The sequence below is a fragment of the Gobio gobio genome (assembly GCF_949357685.1).
Source record: "Gobio gobio genome assembly, chromosome: 19".
In the NCBI taxonomy this organism is placed as follows: Eukaryota; Metazoa; Chordata; class Actinopteri; order Cypriniformes; family Gobionidae; genus Gobio; species Gobio gobio.
In genome coordinates this window covers 42,693,875-42,713,627 of record NC_137112.1, presented here as the reverse complement: position 1 = coordinate 42,713,627, position 19,753 = coordinate 42,693,875, and the positions used below count along the sequence as shown (strand labels likewise).

The 19,753-nt window shown below is 36.3% G+C and overlaps 1 protein-coding gene across 1 annotated transcript in view; it reads left to right on the top strand.

The window, feature by feature from the left end:
* sort1a (sortilin 1a) overlaps positions 1-19,640 on the top strand; it is a 37,987-nt gene extending 18,347 nt beyond the window's left edge. The window contains exons 3-20 of the mRNA XM_079844800.1: positions 3,336-3,409; positions 4,142-4,244; positions 5,536-5,697; positions 5,771-5,844; positions 7,127-7,176; positions 7,286-7,413; positions 10,853-10,997; positions 11,926-12,081; positions 12,155-12,261; positions 13,724-13,826; positions 14,165-14,336; positions 15,288-15,478; positions 15,619-15,808; positions 15,921-16,037; positions 16,266-16,374; positions 17,406-17,518; positions 17,769-17,889; positions 17,979-19,640. Of these exons, the coding sequence (XP_079700926.1) occupies positions 3,336-3,409; positions 4,142-4,244; positions 5,536-5,697; positions 5,771-5,844; positions 7,127-7,176; positions 7,286-7,413; positions 10,853-10,997; positions 11,926-12,081; positions 12,155-12,261; positions 13,724-13,826; positions 14,165-14,336; positions 15,288-15,478; positions 15,619-15,808; positions 15,921-16,037; positions 16,266-16,374; positions 17,406-17,518; positions 17,769-17,889; positions 17,979-17,993 (2,130 nt within the window). The 3' untranslated portion in view covers positions 17,994-19,640. The remainder of the gene's footprint in view (positions 1-3,335; positions 3,410-4,141; positions 4,245-5,535; positions 5,698-5,770; positions 5,845-7,126; positions 7,177-7,285; positions 7,414-10,852; positions 10,998-11,925; positions 12,082-12,154; positions 12,262-13,723; positions 13,827-14,164; positions 14,337-15,287; positions 15,479-15,618; positions 15,809-15,920; positions 16,038-16,265; positions 16,375-17,405; positions 17,519-17,768; positions 17,890-17,978) is intronic.
* Positions 19,641-19,753: the final 113 nt, after the last annotated feature.

The window sequence follows — 19,753 nt, the reverse complement described above, 5'->3', positions numbered from 1 at the left end:
CTCCAGAGAGGAATCCTTTTATTTTTTAATATTTAAAAATGTGTGTGTGCTGCTGCACGTCCCTGTGTATGTAATAAGCAGAGTGTAAGCCTTTTGGTCACCTGCCTATAGTCGCATATTATTAACGCGCCCTTTAAATAACACAAAAAATACTGCACTATTTACTTTAGACCAGGTTTTTGTTGGTCAATGGTGCAGTCGTTTTCAGTTGCCTCAAATAGAAACGCGCCAACAATGCGCCTGAACACACCTCATTTTCAGTCCAGCACACACATGGGCGAACAGATGGACGCAAGTGCATTTGCTATTTAAACAACGTGGCTCTGGATGTGAAAATTATAACTGCGTCGGGCTGAATCTAACAAAAAAAACACTTGTATGATTGGGCCCATAATGTTACAAAAGATTTATATTTCAAATAAATGTTTCTCTTTTAAACGTTCCATTCAAAGAATTCTGTAAAAATATATCACATTATTGTTATTGTTACATCAGATGATGTTTCTTGTAATTAAGTCAATCTGTGGCCTAATTAAAGTCATTTACTATCCTCGTAATGAACCCACCACAACATAGCAGCAGGATTTTTAATGCGCCACTAACAACAAAATTGAAAGGTTGTTGTATTTTTGTGTGAACAGCATCAAACCATTTGACAAAAAAATGAAATTGGCCTTGAAAAACTGTCCCCATAAAATTACTGACTTTCAGATGTCCTATAAAAATTGTCATCTGATCTTTCTCATTGAATACAAACAATCCAAGTTGAACATGTGAACACGGGGAAAAACATGTTAAAATTGCATAATATTCAGGCCCTGGTTAAAATTTCCAGCTACTTTTGGATTTGAACCAACAACCTTTGATTTATCCCAATTCTTCTAATCCACTATGTTTAATAGCCAATAGCCGATCAAAAAAATGTGTTTTACCCAAGTTTTTTATCCACTAAGCTGTTGTGTGGTCGGCTCCATGATCTAACTCGCAGGAATGTGGCTCCTACAATCACACATCAATGTGAAACGAGAACGAGTGAATTACAGCTTCAGTGGCTGAAAGACTCTTCAGAGCCTGCTTGACAAGACCTCAAACCGTCATTTAGGGCCAACAACACTGGGGGCTGAATCCATCTCTAACTGAACCAAAGTGCAGCTGTAAAACATGTACAAGCTGTAATTACTCCCCCAGCACAGCCTTCATCCAACAACAACACTTGAATACATTTCTGTTAACTCTCTGCAAACATTTTCAAAGAGCGGCGTCTTTTGAGACACCTTTTCCACTTTCGAGGTGTCATTGTTAGCACCATTCTGGTAATTGCTTATTGCACCTTTAACGAATATCATTCTAATATTGTAGCTTTTCTTAAGGCACATAAAGGAGTTCCCGCAAATCTTTCTTTTGTAAGGAGAAACATGAATCTTCTAAACTAAATAACCTTTTGTTTACTTTTTCATTGTAGAATGCATATTGAAAAAAAAAAAAACTGTGTAGTATTGGATGAGTCATTCATATTTTTTTAGGGATGCACTATATATCAGCCACCATATCGGCATGTTCATTTTTAATGTTATCGGTATCGGCCCGATATAAAAATGTGGCCGATATATTAAAGCCGATTAATAATGGATTATTTCCTAGCTGAGACACTTAAGATTTGCCATGATGGTTTTGAATTGCTTGAAATATGATTGGAATCACTTTGAAAAGGAAAATACAGTTATGTGCAGCACAAGTATGTCATATAGACTACATAGAATTATAATGAGAACATTTTAATTATGTGCTTGGGACCAGAGTATGTCTCAGAAACACTGCTCCGCACCTCCCTGAAAATACCTTTTGCAGGTTGGGATGTCTGAAGTAAGCTCTGAAATATCACAAAAGTTTGGTTTATAACATACATTAAAAAAACAACAACAAAAAAACAATACGAGATAGTTTCAACGTAGTTTATTGTGTTTGTAGCAGTGCAAATTTTGTTTGGAAAGATGAAAATAGTACGTTTTCATCGGGTATTTGATCTACATTACAGATTTCTGCTCATTCGAAATCAGATACAGATAACTGTAAGCAGATAAGCACTGTAAGATTAGTTTGAATGCATTAGAGAGAGCGATTGCGTATGTGAATAAGTGCTACCTGTTTAAAATGTGCTTTCACCTGATCATATTCAGTATGGAGAAGGTACAAAAAATGTCCTTGAACTATAACATCCCGCTCATGTCCATCGCCGTCATCATAACCTTTACATTCTTTCTGATTTGAGTGATCCATCTGTATCAAGCTTGTTAAATGTGTTAAACGTGTGTTCTGGCTAAAAATGCAGTTATATTATTGGCTGCTGACATGAAATGTACTCGTGATGGAGTGGTAGTGGAGCGCACTCGCTCCGACTTTTAAAATATCCGCTCCTCACGCCATTCAAAATCATGCCGCTCCACTCCCACTCCACTCCGCTCACATATTCTGCTTGGGACATCGCTTTTAGCGGTGAGACTTTTTGTAAAGAGGTTTTTGAAATCAGGCTGTCAAAAATTATATAAAATTTTTTAATCTTTTTATTTATTTATCTGCCAATATATCGGTCAAATATAAAGTATTATCGGTTATGGATAATATCGTGCATTCCTATATTTATATATCCTATACCCTACCCTAACTTTCTATGAAGTTAAACAGAAAACATGTTTAACTTCATAGAAAGTTAAACTTAAAATATATAGAATTTTTTTTTTTTTTTCTGCAGACCCCAGTTTGAAAACCTCTCCCCTAGCATATATAGAAACCCTGAAAGCTAACATTCATGAACTAAATTCACAAAACTCGCCTTTGATGGCTTGTTTAATATAAACGGTTCAACAAAAATCTTTGTCTTTTTAATCTTTCATTCAAATATTATAAATGACTGCCTCTGAAACTACTTTCCTTTTTTAGCCGATATCACCTAGGCTCTGTGGACTATTGTGGAATGTTGTTAATTATGGATTTATTCTCAGGAAATGTGTCAAATTATGAAAGTAAAATGGATTGCAAATACCATTTCATGTTGACTTAAGGGTTAGAGACAGAAGTTAAATGAGAACAAGGCACTGACCAATCAGAATCTTCTCTGCAAGCAGCAAGCGCCTGATCTTGAGTGATGGCTGGATAAATTAAGTGTGAAGGGTGAGATTGTGGCTGTTCTCAAGTCCAGGCATGTGTCCCACAGTATCTTGTGGCGAGCCTGAGTTTAAATCTCTTCACTGAACGCTTCACTGCACAGCGAGTTTGAGCGACTCCGAGTCTTTCACAGCCACATGCTGTAATATTCTCTGTGTCCCTCTTCTGTGCAGGTAGTACTGGTGCTGACTACATTCCAGGTTCCTCTTTTTATCATGCGGTTTGGTCAGTCCAGACTGTACAGAAGGTAAGAGTGTCTTTTAGGACAGTGTCCAAGCTCTTGATAGAAGAATTGAGTAGTTTTTAATGCAAGACACCCCAGGTGAATAGGGAAAAGGAAAAAATATTAATAATAGATATCACCATACTTCCCCAGTTGACTGATTACATTAAGTATTGCAAAAAATAATAGCATTACAAGTTTGCCTTTTTTTTTTTACCTGTTATATTCAAATTTCTTTTCATCACTCCATAAATCAGAAACTACTATCAACAGCCAGAAAAAAATACATTTTCACCATGTTTTTAGGATATAATGTTGTATGAAGTCAAATTATATATTAACAAAACCTCCAGAATATAGATAGAAATAAAACTGTAATCTTTGGTGCTGCCGAAGTGGAGATTTCTGACTCGTGTATGAGAGAAAAATGCAATTTTAGAAAACATTCTTTAAAGATTTGTATTGTAATTGAAATCTACAAACACAAATAGATAAAAAGCAATATAATAAACACTTTAATGTGTATTTCCACTAGTCTGAAACGGCATGTTATGAAAAGTCAAATAGCCCAAATTCTAAATAATGTGTATTTTTGTCTCAAAGGCTTGCATTAATAACGTGATTAATAGAGCGTAATGAATCCTTCCTCTTCCAGTGCTGCATTTGCTCAATGTAAATGTTGCTTGTACACATTTGGTTGTTTTTGTTTAGCCATGTCACATGATCCATAACTCTCTCTTATCTCTTCTGGGTCAGTGAAGACTATGGAAAGACATTCCAGGACGTCACCGACCTCATTAACAACACCTTCATACAGACAGAGTTTGGCATCGCAATCGGTCCTGAAAATTCTGGGAAGGTGAATATTTACTTCTCTGCTGTAATATTGAACAGTTCTTGAAGGAATATTACTGGTTATTTTCAAGGGAATATCTATAGACTCTGTGGTGTGCTGTGAAATTTTGATGTGTATACAAGCAAACAAGTTCATACAGGTGGAAAGCGGTGCCATCTCAAAAGGATGAGCTTTAGTAACAAACCTATACTATACCATTCAAAAGTTTGGGGTAATTTTTTAAACATTTTTATTAATATTTTTATTCAGCAGAAAATTGCAGTAAATGCATTTTTAATGTAAAAGAAAAAAAAGATTTTATATTTCAAATAAATGCTTAAATGCTTGATAATACTATGAAATATTTCTTGAGGACCAAATCAGCACGTTAGAATGATTTCTGAAGGATCATGTGACACTGAAGAATGGAGTAATTCAGCATTTCCATTAGGGCTGTGCAATATATCGAAATATCGCAAATGTACATATCACAATAAACATATCGCAAGGGCACGCAATATCTGAATGATTTTTATAGGCTACTTCAACATTGTGAAAAGTGTACGTTTTAGGTCGGCGCATATAACAGAGAATAGACTGGGCACAGGACTGTTAGTTATGTGACTTGCTTGACGTTAAAAAGAGTTATTAAATGCAATAACTTGCGAAAGACAACTCCTTGCAGTCTCGCGCTGTCTGAACCGAAATGTGCACACAAGCCGTTCTTTTTTTTGTGTCTTGTTACACACTCGAACTGTCAAATACACACACAGTTATGTCAAAATGGCTGTCTTGAAGAGTATTCATGGAAACACTGTCTGTTATGCTTTAAGTGAAAGATATCATTTGGGGAAAGAAATAGATTTTACACACTTAAAGCAATATCGTATCGTATCGCATTGCGAAAATCGCATTATTTAACAAGGATATCGCATATCGCATTTTTCTTCAATATCGCACAGCCCTAATTTCCATCAAAGGAATACATTGCATTTTAAAATATATTCAAAAAGAAAACTATTTTGAATTATAATAATATTTTACATTTATGTAGTTTTTTACTGTTTTTGATCAAGTAAATGCTGCCTTGATGAGACTTCTTTCAAAAACGTTAAATTTTTTAATGTTTTGGGCTTTAACAAAATTCAAGCTTCATGTTTTTGCTTTTAAATGCATTATCCATTATAAGTGTATTTAATGAGCTTACTTACAAATGCATTGAAATGATTATCTCTAATAGACATGTACGATTGAAAAAAGCTTGCAGCATTCTTCAGCAAGTTCAATGATTACTAACGTAATTTTTTTTCCACAGGTGATCCTCACAGGTGATCTAACCGAGGGGAAAGTCACCAAAATTTTCCGTTCGGTTGATTTTGGGAACAGCTTTGTGACCTCTGAGCTTCCCTTCCATCCATTAATGCAGATTACATACAACCCCAGAGACAGCAACATACTCATGGACTACAGCATCAATGTAAGACCATAGACATTTCCTTCCTGTTTAGTGCAAAAGAACGTGCACTAACGCTGTTTTCTTCTTGTTTCAGTATGACTTATGGCTGTCCAAGGACTTTGGGGGCAGTTGGAGGAAGATCCATGAGACTGTTTGTCTTTGGAAATGGTATCACTGTAGACATGCAGTACATAAATGAATCCGTAACAATGGTCCATTGTAGCCAGAATTGTGTCTACTGACAATGTTTGAGCCATATTGCAGCTTATTCTGGTCCACCATTTGAAGGACTAAAGTTTGCTTTTATGTGATATTTAGTGGCAGGTATATATGAATTTTGATATAACTCTGGGTGCCTCAGAAATAAACTTGTTAATATATCTCCAAGATTCCTTAACAGGGCAAGTTAGTGTGAGTGCATTTCCAAAAAAGCACTGATGGGAGTGGAAAGTTCTGCCTGTGACACTTTTTTTGGGTGGTAAATAATGGCACAAATACCAGTAAATTGAAGAGCGCAAACCTTTGTAAATCACCTCGCATGATTCATTTAAATACTCTTCTCTCATAAATCTGGCGTCTGAAAGGGAAACTCGTACAAATGCATATGCAGCCACAAAAATAACTCTAAAAATAACCTTTTCAACAGTAATTTTTCACTGCATCTCTTTATTAAGTCCTGACAGTAGTTTTTTAAAACAAAAAGAGGATCTGCGCTACAACTTTGCTTCCCATTTCTTGAGAAGCTGTGCATCGATCCTGACTGCCAGAAATAGTACAGAGCTAAACACAGTCATGTTAGAGCATGCAGCTTTGAGAAAGATCTTGAAATGTTTGTGTGCAAATTACAAGAGTTATTCCTCCAAGTCTTTTTTTGTTCTTCAATGGGATTGGTCATTGTGTGTCCAAGTGCTGAAAGGTTCTCATTTAACAATTTGATGTGGGTTTGAATCTCATCGCTGCCAAGAGCTAATTTAGATTGAATTGTTTTAATAACAGTTCTCATGATTGTCAAATGAAGAAAAATCTGTTGCAATTACATTTTTGTAATGTGTGCATTGGTTTGAGGTTAGGATTCTCACACAAGAACATATTTCCTTCGTTCTGTTTATCTTTGTATCAGATTAGAGCTTTTTTTGTGGCTCAGAATTATTTACTTTTTCACTCAAAAACAAAAATTTAGGCGGAATGTTTGCGGTTTTGTTTTCATTACCCAAAGCACCATAAAATGCATTATAAAGAAATTTTCATTTTACATGAACTATTCCTTTGAGGTTTACAATCCTAACCCTCATGAATATGATCCTGGTCTCACTTGAACTCTTACACTGAAGAAACTGAGGCCGTTGGATAGATCTGAAGGAGCAGTCCTTTATAGGAATGGTGTGCAGTGGTGTATTCAGTATGAATGGATGAGAACTTCTAATTGTATCCTGTTTGCTTGACATTTCAGGGGAAATGATGACACCATTTTCTTAACTACAAATCCCAATGGATCCTGCAGTGAGTGACTATGTTAAAGCCCCATCGTTTGAATTATCCTGCAAATGCATAGATATTTCCTGCTTATTGTTTTTTTTTTTTTTTTTTTTTTAATCTCTCTCTCTCTCAGGTGACCGGGGAACCTTGGAATTGAGAAAATCATTAGACTATGGCAGAACATTTAAAACTATTGGAAGCAGGATTTTTTCCTTCGGCTTGGGAGGACACTTTGTTTTTGCCTCAGTCATGACCAACTCGGTGAGCTTCCGTAAAATCTTAATGTATCATCCTTAGAGTTGGGTAGCATTCGCATTTTAACGATTCCAATTCCGTTTCTCATTGATTCCTAATTTCGATTCAAGTAAGATTTAAAAAAAAACTTAGATATCATTCACATTTATTCTAAATCTTATTGCAAAACATTTCATTCAGGCTGAATACCATGAACAAAAACCAACAGGCTAAAGAACACTCACACAAGGAACTTTTGCCTTTGGTTTAAATACCATAGCAAAAACAACTTACCTAACTAATATACATTTCAAGCATTATTAAAGACAAGTAAACACTACAATTGCACAAATAAATAAAATTGAACGAAAATACGATTATATAAACAGTTTTTACGTTTTCAGATATTCAGGTGCAGAAACTGTTTTTTAATTTTAAACTTTTTGCAATGTTTTAATAAAATATAGGCTATACATTACAAATATAGTTATAAAAGTTATTCTGTCTAGAACAGAGTCAATTTTCTCGTTGTTTGATCAATGTTTGTCATATAGATGAAATCAGGATAATCTGCTGTCACTTTTAAGAGCTGCATTTTGACAGATTTTTGTGTGTATTTGTATGTGCAAAATGCGCTCTGTGGTTTAAAATCACATTAAAGGGTTAGTTCACCCAAAAAAGAAAATTCTGTCATTAATTACTCACCCTCATGTCGTTCGACACCCGTAAGACCTCCGTTCATATTCGGAACACAAATGAAGATATTTTTGTTGAAATCTGATGGCTGAGAAAGGCTTCAGATAGGCCTCCATTGGCATACAGTACTCCCAAGACCCATAAAAGGCACTTAAAACATCGTTACAAAGTCCGTCTCACCACAGTGGCTCTACAATAATTTTACGATGCGACGACAATAGTTTTTGTGCGCAAAAAACCCCCCAAAATAACACCTTTATCCAGCTTGTTATTGTCTTCCGTGTGTGTCTCCACGACGCATGCGCGAGAATATGACGTAACGCCAGCGTTCGGGAATCCATGAAATGCATACTTAAGCCCCATTTTGAGAACTACGCCGAGACCTAAAGCACAATCAATGTAGAATTCAACAGCTTAGACACGCGCGTCTTCCTCTGCTTGTAAACAAATCCCTTCTGGGTCATGTGTCCGAGCGCCGGATCTGCGTCACATTCTCGCGCATGCGTCGTGGAGGCACACGGAAGACAAGAACAAGTTGGATAAAGGTGTTATTTTGATTTTTTTTTGCGCACAAAAATTATTGTCGTTGCATCGTAAAATTATTGTAGAGCCACTGTGGTGAGATGGACTTTGTAACGACGTTTTAAGTGCCTTTTATGGGTCTTGGGAGTGTAAATGTACTGTATGCCAATGGAGGCCTATCTGAAGCCTGTCTCAGCAATCAGCTTTCAACAAAAATATCTTCATTTGTGTTCCGAATATGAATGGAGGTCTTACGGGTGTCGAACGACATGAGGGTGAGTAATTAATGACAGAATTTTCATTTTTGGGTGAACTAACCCTTTAAAGGGGTCATGAACTGCGTTGTTTTATTGTTTTATGATGTTTCCTGGGGTGCACTTATAATGTTAAAATGCTTTTAACATAAAAAATTGTCATAATTTATAAATAAAAGGCATTTTTCCAACCCTGATTTTAGCCTCTGCTCAGAACGCTCTGTTTTAAGGGGTGTGTGTGCTGTGAGAGTTCGGTGTAAACACCCACTGCTGTGATTGGCTAACGTCTTTCCATTTGAAATAGAATTACTCTCTCTATTAGCGCGTTTTTACTATTACAGCTCTCTTGATTAACTTATCGTGAAAAGTGTTGCATTACATTTAGATCTATGGCATTATATTAAGATCTATGGTATTATATTAAGATATATGGTATTACATTTAGATCTATGGCATTATATTTAGATCGTGGCTTGAAAGGTTGCAGTGATGATCATTGTAGCCAATCACACACATGTTGAGCGCATGTAAGCAGTGATCTCATCATTGCAACTCAGTTTCTGTACACTAACGAATGCTTTCATCTTCACCAACAGTGCAAATGTGATATAGTTAAGAGATTCGTTGAATAAAACGGGAGTCACTGATAAACGCGTCACTGATAAACTCTCCTGTTTGATTTACAGGTTCAGCTCGCGCTGCTCAAACGATTGCAAAGGGAGCTTTCTTTATCACTTTCTTTATAGAATAGAATCACGTTAAATAACAGATTATTTTCATCTACTGAGAGAAACAACACAAGTTTGCGTTTAGTCACTGGTTTGATTTACTGACACACAGACAAAGAACATCTGACTACATGAATCAGATCAGGCATTAGAATGAACACCGTTACTTACATGTTGCATTACTGTCGAGCCCAGGCACTGCACAATAATTTGTAATCCTCAACGACATGTTTATTGCTTGGTATCGCGATCCCTTTAGCTCCATGAGTCGGTACAGAAGCAGGCATGTTTGGTGGAGAGGAGACAGAGTTATGAAGCCAATCATATATATATATATATATATATATATATATATATATATATATACTGTATATATTATGGGGATGATAAGGAGGCCAATTGGCAAATTTGGCCACGATGCCGGGGTTACACCACTACTCTTTATCGAAGGACATTCTGGGATTTTCAATGACCACAGAGAGTCAGGACCTCGGTTTAATGTCTCATCTGAAGGACGGTGCTTGTTACAGTATAGTGTCCCCATCACTATACTGGGGTGTTAGGACCCACACAAACCACAGGGTGAAGGCCCCTGCCAGACCTCACTAACACCTCTTCCAGCAGCTACCTAGTTTTCCCAGTTGGTCTCCCATCCAGGTACTGGCCAGGCTCAGCCCTGCTTAGCTTCAGTGGGAAACCAGTCTTGGGCTACAGGGTGATATGGCTGCTGGTATATATTAAAGTCTCAAGGGAATATTGATTTCTCAATTCATCACCCCTTTAAATGCGCACACAGGAACCTATAAGCGGAATCGGAATGTGCGCTTTTCATCACCGGTTCTGGGAAAAATGGAACCAGTTCTCGATACCCAAAACCATGTGTGCTGCCCACTTACATAACATTTTTAGACATCAAAAATGCTTCATTTTGACTGAAATCACTACATATGCACTACTGTTCAAAAGTTTGGTTCTGGTAAAATTCAAAAAGAAATCTCACCAAGGCAGCATTTATTTGATTAAAAATAAAGTGATCAATAAAAACTGTAATATTATTTAATATGATTACAATTTAATATGCCTGTTTTCTGTTTTAATATATTTTGAAATGTATTAAAGCTGCCCAAAAGTTGGCAGTCTGAAGTGAGCTGTCTGTGTAGGCAGTATATAGCAAGGCATCTGATTGGATTTTTGGCCAGAGCTGTAGTGTGTTGTGTGAGGTTGAAATCACATACAGATGTCAAAAACATTTCTGTTCTTTTGCAGGGTTCCACACGCATGATTCATGTCTCAGTAGATCAGGGGGAGACATGGGACATGGCTCAGCTTCCCACCGTCGGCCATGAACAGTTCTACTCCATTCTAGCCGCAAACGATGATATGGTCTTCATGCACGTAGATGAACCTGGAGGTGAAGCAAATGTTTTATTGTTCAGCAAAATAAATCTTCAATATATTAAATAATAATGTTGAATAATCTAAAGATATGGATCGTTACTTTGACTTGAGGTTTGGGTGATGATCAGTGTTATTTTAGTATTGTTGATTTGCTATTATAGTATTGATTAATATTTTGAATTAGATTTTTATACTTTGAGTTTTCATTAAAATTTTCGTTTGTTTTAAAAAATTTTGGTCATTTTTAATTAAAATTTAATTGTGCTTCAACTTAATCGTATTTTATGTCAATTAGTTGCCAAGACGTTTTATTTTATTTTTAGTGTTTAATTCCAATTTTCTTGTTTTCCCTTTTTTATCTAATTCAGCTTTATTTTAGTTTTAGTTAACAATAACAACACTGGTTTGGATTTTGCATATGTTTTGAAGTAAAACCTTAAAAAAGAGAAATTTATGACAAAAAGATGACTGTTCATACATTTATTTTCTGCGCTGTGCACATAATTTCATATATTCTAGCCAATATGGACCCTTTTCACGGACAGCGATGACGTGTTTTCATATTTTCATTTTTGTAATACACATTTATAGCGCTATACTTTGTGTTATGTTACCTTGGTTGGCAGTCAAAAAAGGAATTATGGGTGTTTCTAATACAATGGCTGTAGGAATATGATGGCAAATTTCACACCTTTCTCTCTTCTGACTGCTGTAATCTCTCAATATTTTTTTGCTCTTTTGGAAAGTTGTAGAAATGCCATCACAGATTTTACTCAAATTGATATATGCTGTGATCTCCCATTCACCGCAATAGAAGTTGACCAATGACATCCTCCACTTCTGAGAACCCCTGGAAATCTGAAAAGGGTCCATTATTTGAATGTGTGATTTGTAACCATAACATCAGAACGTGGGTACTAACAATTGTTTTACTCCATCAGACTCAGGTGTTGGTACCATATATGTGTCTGATGACCGAGGCACAGTGTTTTCCAAGTCTCTGGAACGCCATTTGTATACCACTACGGGCGGAGACACTGACTTCACCAACATCACCTCTCTGAGGGGCGTATATATGACCAGTGTGCTCGCCGTGGGTAAGGCTGTGACTGTAATCCTAAAGACACATATTTGCGAAAATATTTGCTGATGTGTATCTTGCCTCTTCAGATGGCTCTGTGCAGACAGTGATCACATTTAATCAAGGTGGAGGGTGGCGACCTCTGCAGAAGCCCTGGAACGGAGTGTGTGACTCCACAACCGAACACCCAAACAAAGTGAGAGCCACACATAAACAGCACAGCCGCAATCTCAACTTTATATTAGATATAAATCATGGAGAACATGTAGAGTGGTGTAGTAGATCCAGTAATCAGAAGGTTTCTGGTTTGTTCCTTTTAAAAAAAACAACTAGTGAGCAATCATCATTATGTCCTCGAGCAAGGCAGTTCCTCCAGGGAGATTTGCTATGTAATATGTTCAAAATCTCCAAAAGAAGTCTTGGTCATGTGCCCATAAATACAGGCTGGCGTATTGCATTTGTTTTGTGTAAAAATTAAGGACAAAAGCACAAAACTAGCAAATATTTGGTCTCTTTGACTTAAAAGGATAGATTGAAAATATAACTCATCTCCAGCATTTATTGCATCAGAGGAGCTTAAATAGTACATTTCTAAGAGCTTTCTCTGAGCTAAAACACTTGGCTTGTGAAACCGCGAAAATTTTAACTTGTTTAAAGTTGCCTCTTCTGTTGTGGGCATGTTAAAGGGTTAGTTCACCCAAAAATGAAAATTGTCATTAATTACTTACCCTCATGTCGTTCGACACCCGTAAGACCTCCGTTCGTCTTCGGAACACAAATGAAGATATTTCATTTACATTTACATTTAGTAATTTAGCAGACGCTTTTATCCAAAGCGACTTACAAATGAGGGCAATAGAAGCAGCTAGAGCAGTCCAAGGGCAACAATATCAACAATATGCAAGTGCTGTAACAAGTCTCAGTTAATCTAGCACAGAACAGATTTTTTTTATTTATTTATTTATTTATTTATTTATTTATTTATTTTATAAATAAATTAGACAGACAGACAATGAATAGAATGATAAGTGCTATTCTCGATCGGTCAGGTGTTGCTGACCGATATTTTAGTTGAAATCTGATGGCGTTATGAATAAATGAGTCAAATGAGCAGTTTGAATCGCCTAATTTCAGCAGTTTGGCGGTTTGACACGCGATCCGAATCATGATTCGACTCACTGATTCATAACGCTTCGAAGCTTCATGAGGCCGTGTTTTGAAATCGTCATCACTATATAAGTCGTTATTTAGGGGTTTTTTGCACACAAAAACTATTCTCACCGATTCATAAAGTTATTGTAGAACCACTGTAGTGAGACGGACTTTGTAACGACGTCTTTAGTACCTTTTAAGGGTCTTGAGAGTGAACCGTGCATTGTGCCGATGGAGGCCTTTCAGAGCCATCAGATTTCAACTAAAATATCTTCATTTGTGTTCCGAAGATGAACGGAGGTCTTACGGGTGTCGAATGACATGAGGGTAAGTAATTAATGACAGAATTTTAATTTTTGGGTGAACTAACCCTTTAATGATTTAACCTAATATTCAAATCATGCAAAACTTATGACATAATATTCATTTTGGTCCTGAGAATAAGCACTCTAATCGCAATGTGTGTGATTTCATGTTAATATCATATGCATCTCTGTCTTCTGCAGTGTAGTCTGCATATTCACGCATCCTACAGCATCTCTATGAAACTGAACGTGCCCATGCAGCCCCTCTCAGAGCTCAATGCTGTGGGACTCATCCTGGCACATGGTGATTACTGCCCACATTCTCCATCACATGTCTTTCTACAAGGCAGAACTGACTCACATTCAGTGTAAACCTTTTGTATAACCATTTTCACCAGCCTCTTGTATATGGCTAATAATTTAATTTATTTAATTAATTATTTTGTTTAATTTTATTTTATGCTTTAGCCCCTGGCTTATACAAAAAAAAATACTGTGATTCTAGTATAGCTATTCACCCAAACCCCTTCATTTTCAGTTAAGCTGCTAATTAATTCTACATTCTAGGATTATTATTTTACTGTTATATCTTATATTTGTGAGTTTTAAAGGACCTCTCTTTTCCATCTGCTCTTTCATCAGGGAGTGTGGGAGGCGCAGTTTCTGTGCTTTCTCCAGACGTGTACGTGTCGGATGACGGGGGTTACACATGGTTTCATGCATTAAAAGGCCCCCATCACTACGCCATACTGGATTCAGGAGGACTGCTGGTAGCGGTGGAGCACAACCCCTCACACCCCATATCACAGATCAAGTGAGCTTTCTGTCTAACTATACTGTATGTTTATAGATATATTCATACATACACACTGCCATTCAAAAGTAAGAAGTAAGATTTGTATTGTTCTTAAAAGAAGTCTTTTATGCTCACAAAGGCTGCATTTATTTATTTTTTTAAAAACTGTAATATTGTGAAATATTGCAATTTAACAGAACTGTTAACGTAACATATAGTTTATTCCTGTGATGCAAGACTGAATTTTCAGCATCTTTACTAATATGCAGAAAGCATTTTAATATATTACTTATTTGCTGCTCAAGTGTTGAAAACAGTTGTCATTTTTTTCAGGATTCTTTGATGAATAGAAAGTAATAAAAACAGTATTTATCTGAAATAGAAAGCTTTTGTAACATTATACTTTTTTTTGGAAAGGAATTAATAATGTTATTCACCAAGGATGCATTAAATTAATCAAAAGTGACTGAAAAAGACATTTATAATGTTACAAAAGATTCTTTTCAACATTGATAATAAATAAAAAAGTTTCTTGTGCTGCAAATCAGTATATTAGAAACATTTACATTTATTCATTTAGCAGACGCTTTTATCCAAAGCGACTTACAACTGAGGAATACAGGAAGCGATCCGTCATGAAAAGTTGGACATTACTTAGAGTAGCATAAGCTAGAATAGGGAGGGAATAGAGGAAAATAGTTTTATTTTTATTGTATTTTTTGAATGTTTTATTTTTTTTAAGTGCTCACAGAAGAGATGTGTGTGATTTCTGAAGGACCATGTGACACTGACGACTGGAGTAATAATGCTGAAAACTAAGCGTTGCCATCACAGGAATAACTTTCATGTTAAAATATATTGAAATATTCACAATATTACTTGTTTTTTTTTGTTTGTTTTTTGTTTTTTTACTAACAAATCATTTATATTCTTTAAAATATTTTTTTTCCTTTTAATTTTTTTCACTAGATTTTCAACTGATGAAGGTCAGTGTTGGCATGTGTATAATTTCACCGATGACCCAATATACTTCACTGGCCTGGCATCAGAACCTGGTGCCCGCTCCATGAACGTCAGCCTGTGGGGCTACAGAGAAACCGTCCTGAATCAGTACTGGGTTTCTGTCACTGTTGACTTCAGGCAGTTGCTCTCTAGAGACTGTGAGTGGCCTATTGTTTCTAAAAAACACTTTATAAACTACTATCCCATCTTTTACCAGCATACTGTAGTATGCATACTTCTATTAGCACTCTAAAATGTGTAAACATTGCCATGAAATGACCAAATAATCATCCTGCAGGCCAGGATAATGACTACATAGAGTGGCTCGCTCACTCAAGCAATAATAGCAACCCCAGTGACGGATGCATACTGGGATACAAGGAAAGGTTTTTACGTTTGCGAAAGGACTCAGTCTGTTGGAACGGCCGGGATTACATGGTGACCAGGGAGCCAACAACATGTGCCTGCTCCCTAACTGACTTTCAGTGGTACAAACTCATACAATCTTATCAAATACACTCAAAGTACATTCAGTCATTTATACTATTCATGATGTACATTCAGTCTGTGATTCCAATCCTTGTTGTTCTTTTCCTGCAGTGACTTTGGGTTCTACCATGCGGAAAATAGCTCTGTGTGTGTGGAGCAGCCTGACCTTATTGGCCATTCACTGGAGTTCTGCCTGCACGGACGCAAAGAGCAGCTTCAGACCAGCGGGTAACAAATCACTCTCTGTTTCCCAATTCACAGGAGTTGTATTGAAGTGTTCAGCAGGTGTAAGGTGTTTTTGTATACATGTATTGTATCCTAGGTAATGTATGAGCCTGAGGGATATAATATAATATAATATAATCTGTGAATGTTTTTGTCAAATAATTATTTAAATGCTGCATGTCTTGAAACTTTTAGTCAAACATATCCCAAAGTGTTGACTTATGACCGTAGTTATCGGAAAATTCCCGGGGACCACTGTGAAGGAGGAATAATTCCAGAACGAAAAGAGATCGATCTGAGTAAGAAATGTGTCAGTAACTTGCTGAGGTCAGAGCTACCGGTAGGTTTTTGTTTTATTAACAGAATGCACATTATTACTTTTTACGTGTATATTTCATTTGAAAGGAGTCTCAAATTTGTTTGATCAGAAATATAGTAAAAAGATATTTGTGAAATATTTTGAATAACAGTTTTTTCAGTTTTAATATGTTATTATTATTATTATTATTATTATCATTATTATGTGATCTATTCTTGTGAAGCAAAGCTGAATTTTCAGTCTTCAGTGTCACATGATTCTTCAGAAATCATTCTGGTATGATGTTGATAACAGTTGCTTAATTTTGTGAAACTGCTAATGCATTTTTAATGCAATATTCTTCCAAAAAAAATTGTATGAATAGAAATGGAATGAAATGGAAAAAAATGTGTCTGTATACAGTATATAAACCGATCAGGCATAACATTATGACAGGTGAAGTGAATAACACCGATTATCTCTTCATCACAGCACCTGTTAGTGGGTGGGATATATTAGGCAGCAAGTGAACATTTTGTCCTCAGATGTGTTAGAAGCAAAAGTGCTCCAAGGAAGGAACAGTGGAGAACCGGCGACAGGGTCATGGGCGGCCAAGGCTCATTGATGCACATGGGGAGCGAAGGCTGGCCCGTGTGGTCCGATCAAACAGACGAGCTACTGTAGCTCAAATTGCTCAACAAGTTAATGCTGGTTCTGATAGAAAGGTGTCAGAATACACAGTGCATCACAGTTTGTTGCGTATGGGGCTGCATAGCGTGAGCATTAGAACTGGACCAAGGAGCAATGGAAGAAGGTGGCCTGGTCTGAAGAATCACGTTTTCTTCTACATCACGTGGATGGCTGGGGAACAGATGGCACCAGGATGCACTATGGGAAGAAGGCAAGCCCGCAATGCTTTGGGCAATGTTCTGCTGGGAAACCTTGGGTCCTGCCATCCAACACTATATTAGGAAGGTGGTCATAATGTTATGCCTGATCGGTGTAAATACACCATGAAACTGAGAATTTTTTTATGTTTGTTTGAAAATATTTTACCATTATGCATTTCTCAGACAGAGGAACATTCATTCAATTCAGGTCCTATAATCGCTGTGGTCATCGCTGTTCTGTTGATCAGTGCCGTTGCTGGGGTTATTTTCATCAAAAAATATGTCTGTGGAGGAAGGTTTGTGCCCCCATTTTCCTAAACATCACACACTGCAGTACATGTTTACATTTTAATTCTGTTTTGAAATTATTATATCAATTATTATTATTATTGAATAAATAGCTGTTTTTTGTATTGTTTATTATTTTATGAGTATAGTATCGTGCAGTACATATGAACAATGTCTTTTTGATTTCTTATGCAGCATTTACCATTTTGTTCATGTATACAGTATCTGTGTCACAGTCCTGTTTGATGTGTTCGGTAGGTTCCTGGTGCACAGGTACTCTGTATTACAGCAGCACGCTGAAGCTAACGGTATCGCTGGTGTGGATGACCTGGACACACTGGAGGTTGGCAAGACGCAATATCATGATGATTCAGATGAGGTACATACTTCACCTTACTGCTAAAGACACAATGTTTCATTTCAACAGTCATTTAATTAATCCTGTCATTGTTTTTTTGACATCTGTAGGACCTTCTAGAGTGACAGACACATGGATCATCATAAGACTGGATCAAATTCAAAGAGAGAAACCACAATGCCTACCCTTCCCATGACCCTCCATGTGTGTGTGTGCGTTCCAGCACCTACCAGACACCCATTCTGCCTAATCGATTTGTTTCTGGCTAGATGGGGACAAATATTCAGCTTTCAGCAAGATTTGACTACAAGGACAGGAACAGAGAAAAACATGCATTTTCCCAAAAAAAGCTTTCTGATCCACTGCTGAAAGAGAGAGGATTTGATGTGATTTTGTTGCCATACATTTCAAATGTATGCGAGTTGACACGCATACAACAGATACACAGACACGAGCTTGAAGCGTGGTTTAAAACTAATGTAAGTGTTTATTTTTCATTGCTGGTTTCCTGCATCAGGTATTTAACGTCACCAAAGGATTTTCGGCTTTGTTCTTTATTTTGCGTATTTGAAGTCTCCTTGAAGAAGTTTTTTTTTTTTTAAATCCAGTGTAAAAATAGAAGTATCTTCAGAAAATAGCCTGCTCATTAATTGTGTGAGCAAATTCAGATGAAAGTGTTTAACAGTAATATTTAGACCATTGACGTACATTAAGACTTGTTTTTTAGACTTCATTATACTAACACCTTACAGTTTGGATCTTTGAGAAACTAGTTAAGCCAAACTTTAGTCATTCTATAAATCAAATCTCACTTCGCCGTCTGTCTGGTTCTCTGCCATTGCTGTGTGCTTGGATATACTTTGCACTTTGCATACCTTCTATGCACAAATAATGATAAATTCTTTTGTTTCAGTATTACCAATGCTATTCTCTGTTTGGTACAGAGTCATCTGATGCAAGAAAAGATTTGACAAACGGCACATTGCGTGGTATTCAATCATCTTAATACATAATGGGTCATAGAGATTAAATAAGTGCATTAAAAATAATGATTCCTCGTTGCTAATTCAGCAATAGTTGTATATTCAATAACAAGACAAAATGTTTAATGTTATCTATGACGTTAAAGGTTTTTTTTTTTTTCAGAACAGCAACTCATCCTTCATTGGGATGTCGACAATATTGAGTGCATCTAATTAGCAGCCTAATCAAATATGAAAATGTATATTTTTGGACTTTATTGACTGTCAACTCATAAATAAGCTAATTTGTAGTCTGTAAGCTGATTTAAGATTTGAGTGCTTTTCTTGTCCTTTTTTTTTTTTTGCACAGGTAATATAATAGATACCTCAGGGGTTATAGTTGACAGTGGACCACACATTTCATTGATGGGTTTGCATGTTTAAAAAAAAAAAAGATAAGTCCTCAAGTTTTAAGATAAACATGGCTTTTCTTGAGTCAAAGTGTAAAATGCTGTACCATTAAATGTGACTGCCAAGAACAATAAAAATACATCTTTTTGAAGTCCACGTTTATTAACTTGAATCAAACGGGTTCTAGACCCTGTTGCACTAAGGTGACCTGAATTCACAAAGACTTTAAAAGGTGGGGAAGTTTTTTGGGTCTCTTTTATTAAAACAGTTTTGTTTTTGTTTTGTTTTTTCATAATATTGTACATCCTGTAGCCTAATGTTTCCTACTTTGCATTGTACTGAGAAACTTGTCAAAAGAACAAGGTCAATAAACAGCATTTGGCAAATATCATTCAGCACAGCATTTGTATTTTCAATCATGTCAATAGAACGAGAGCTGCAAATATTTCAGGTGCAGAATAAAATCTCATTGTAAACAGATGTACAAATGTTAAATATGAAAAATATTTAAC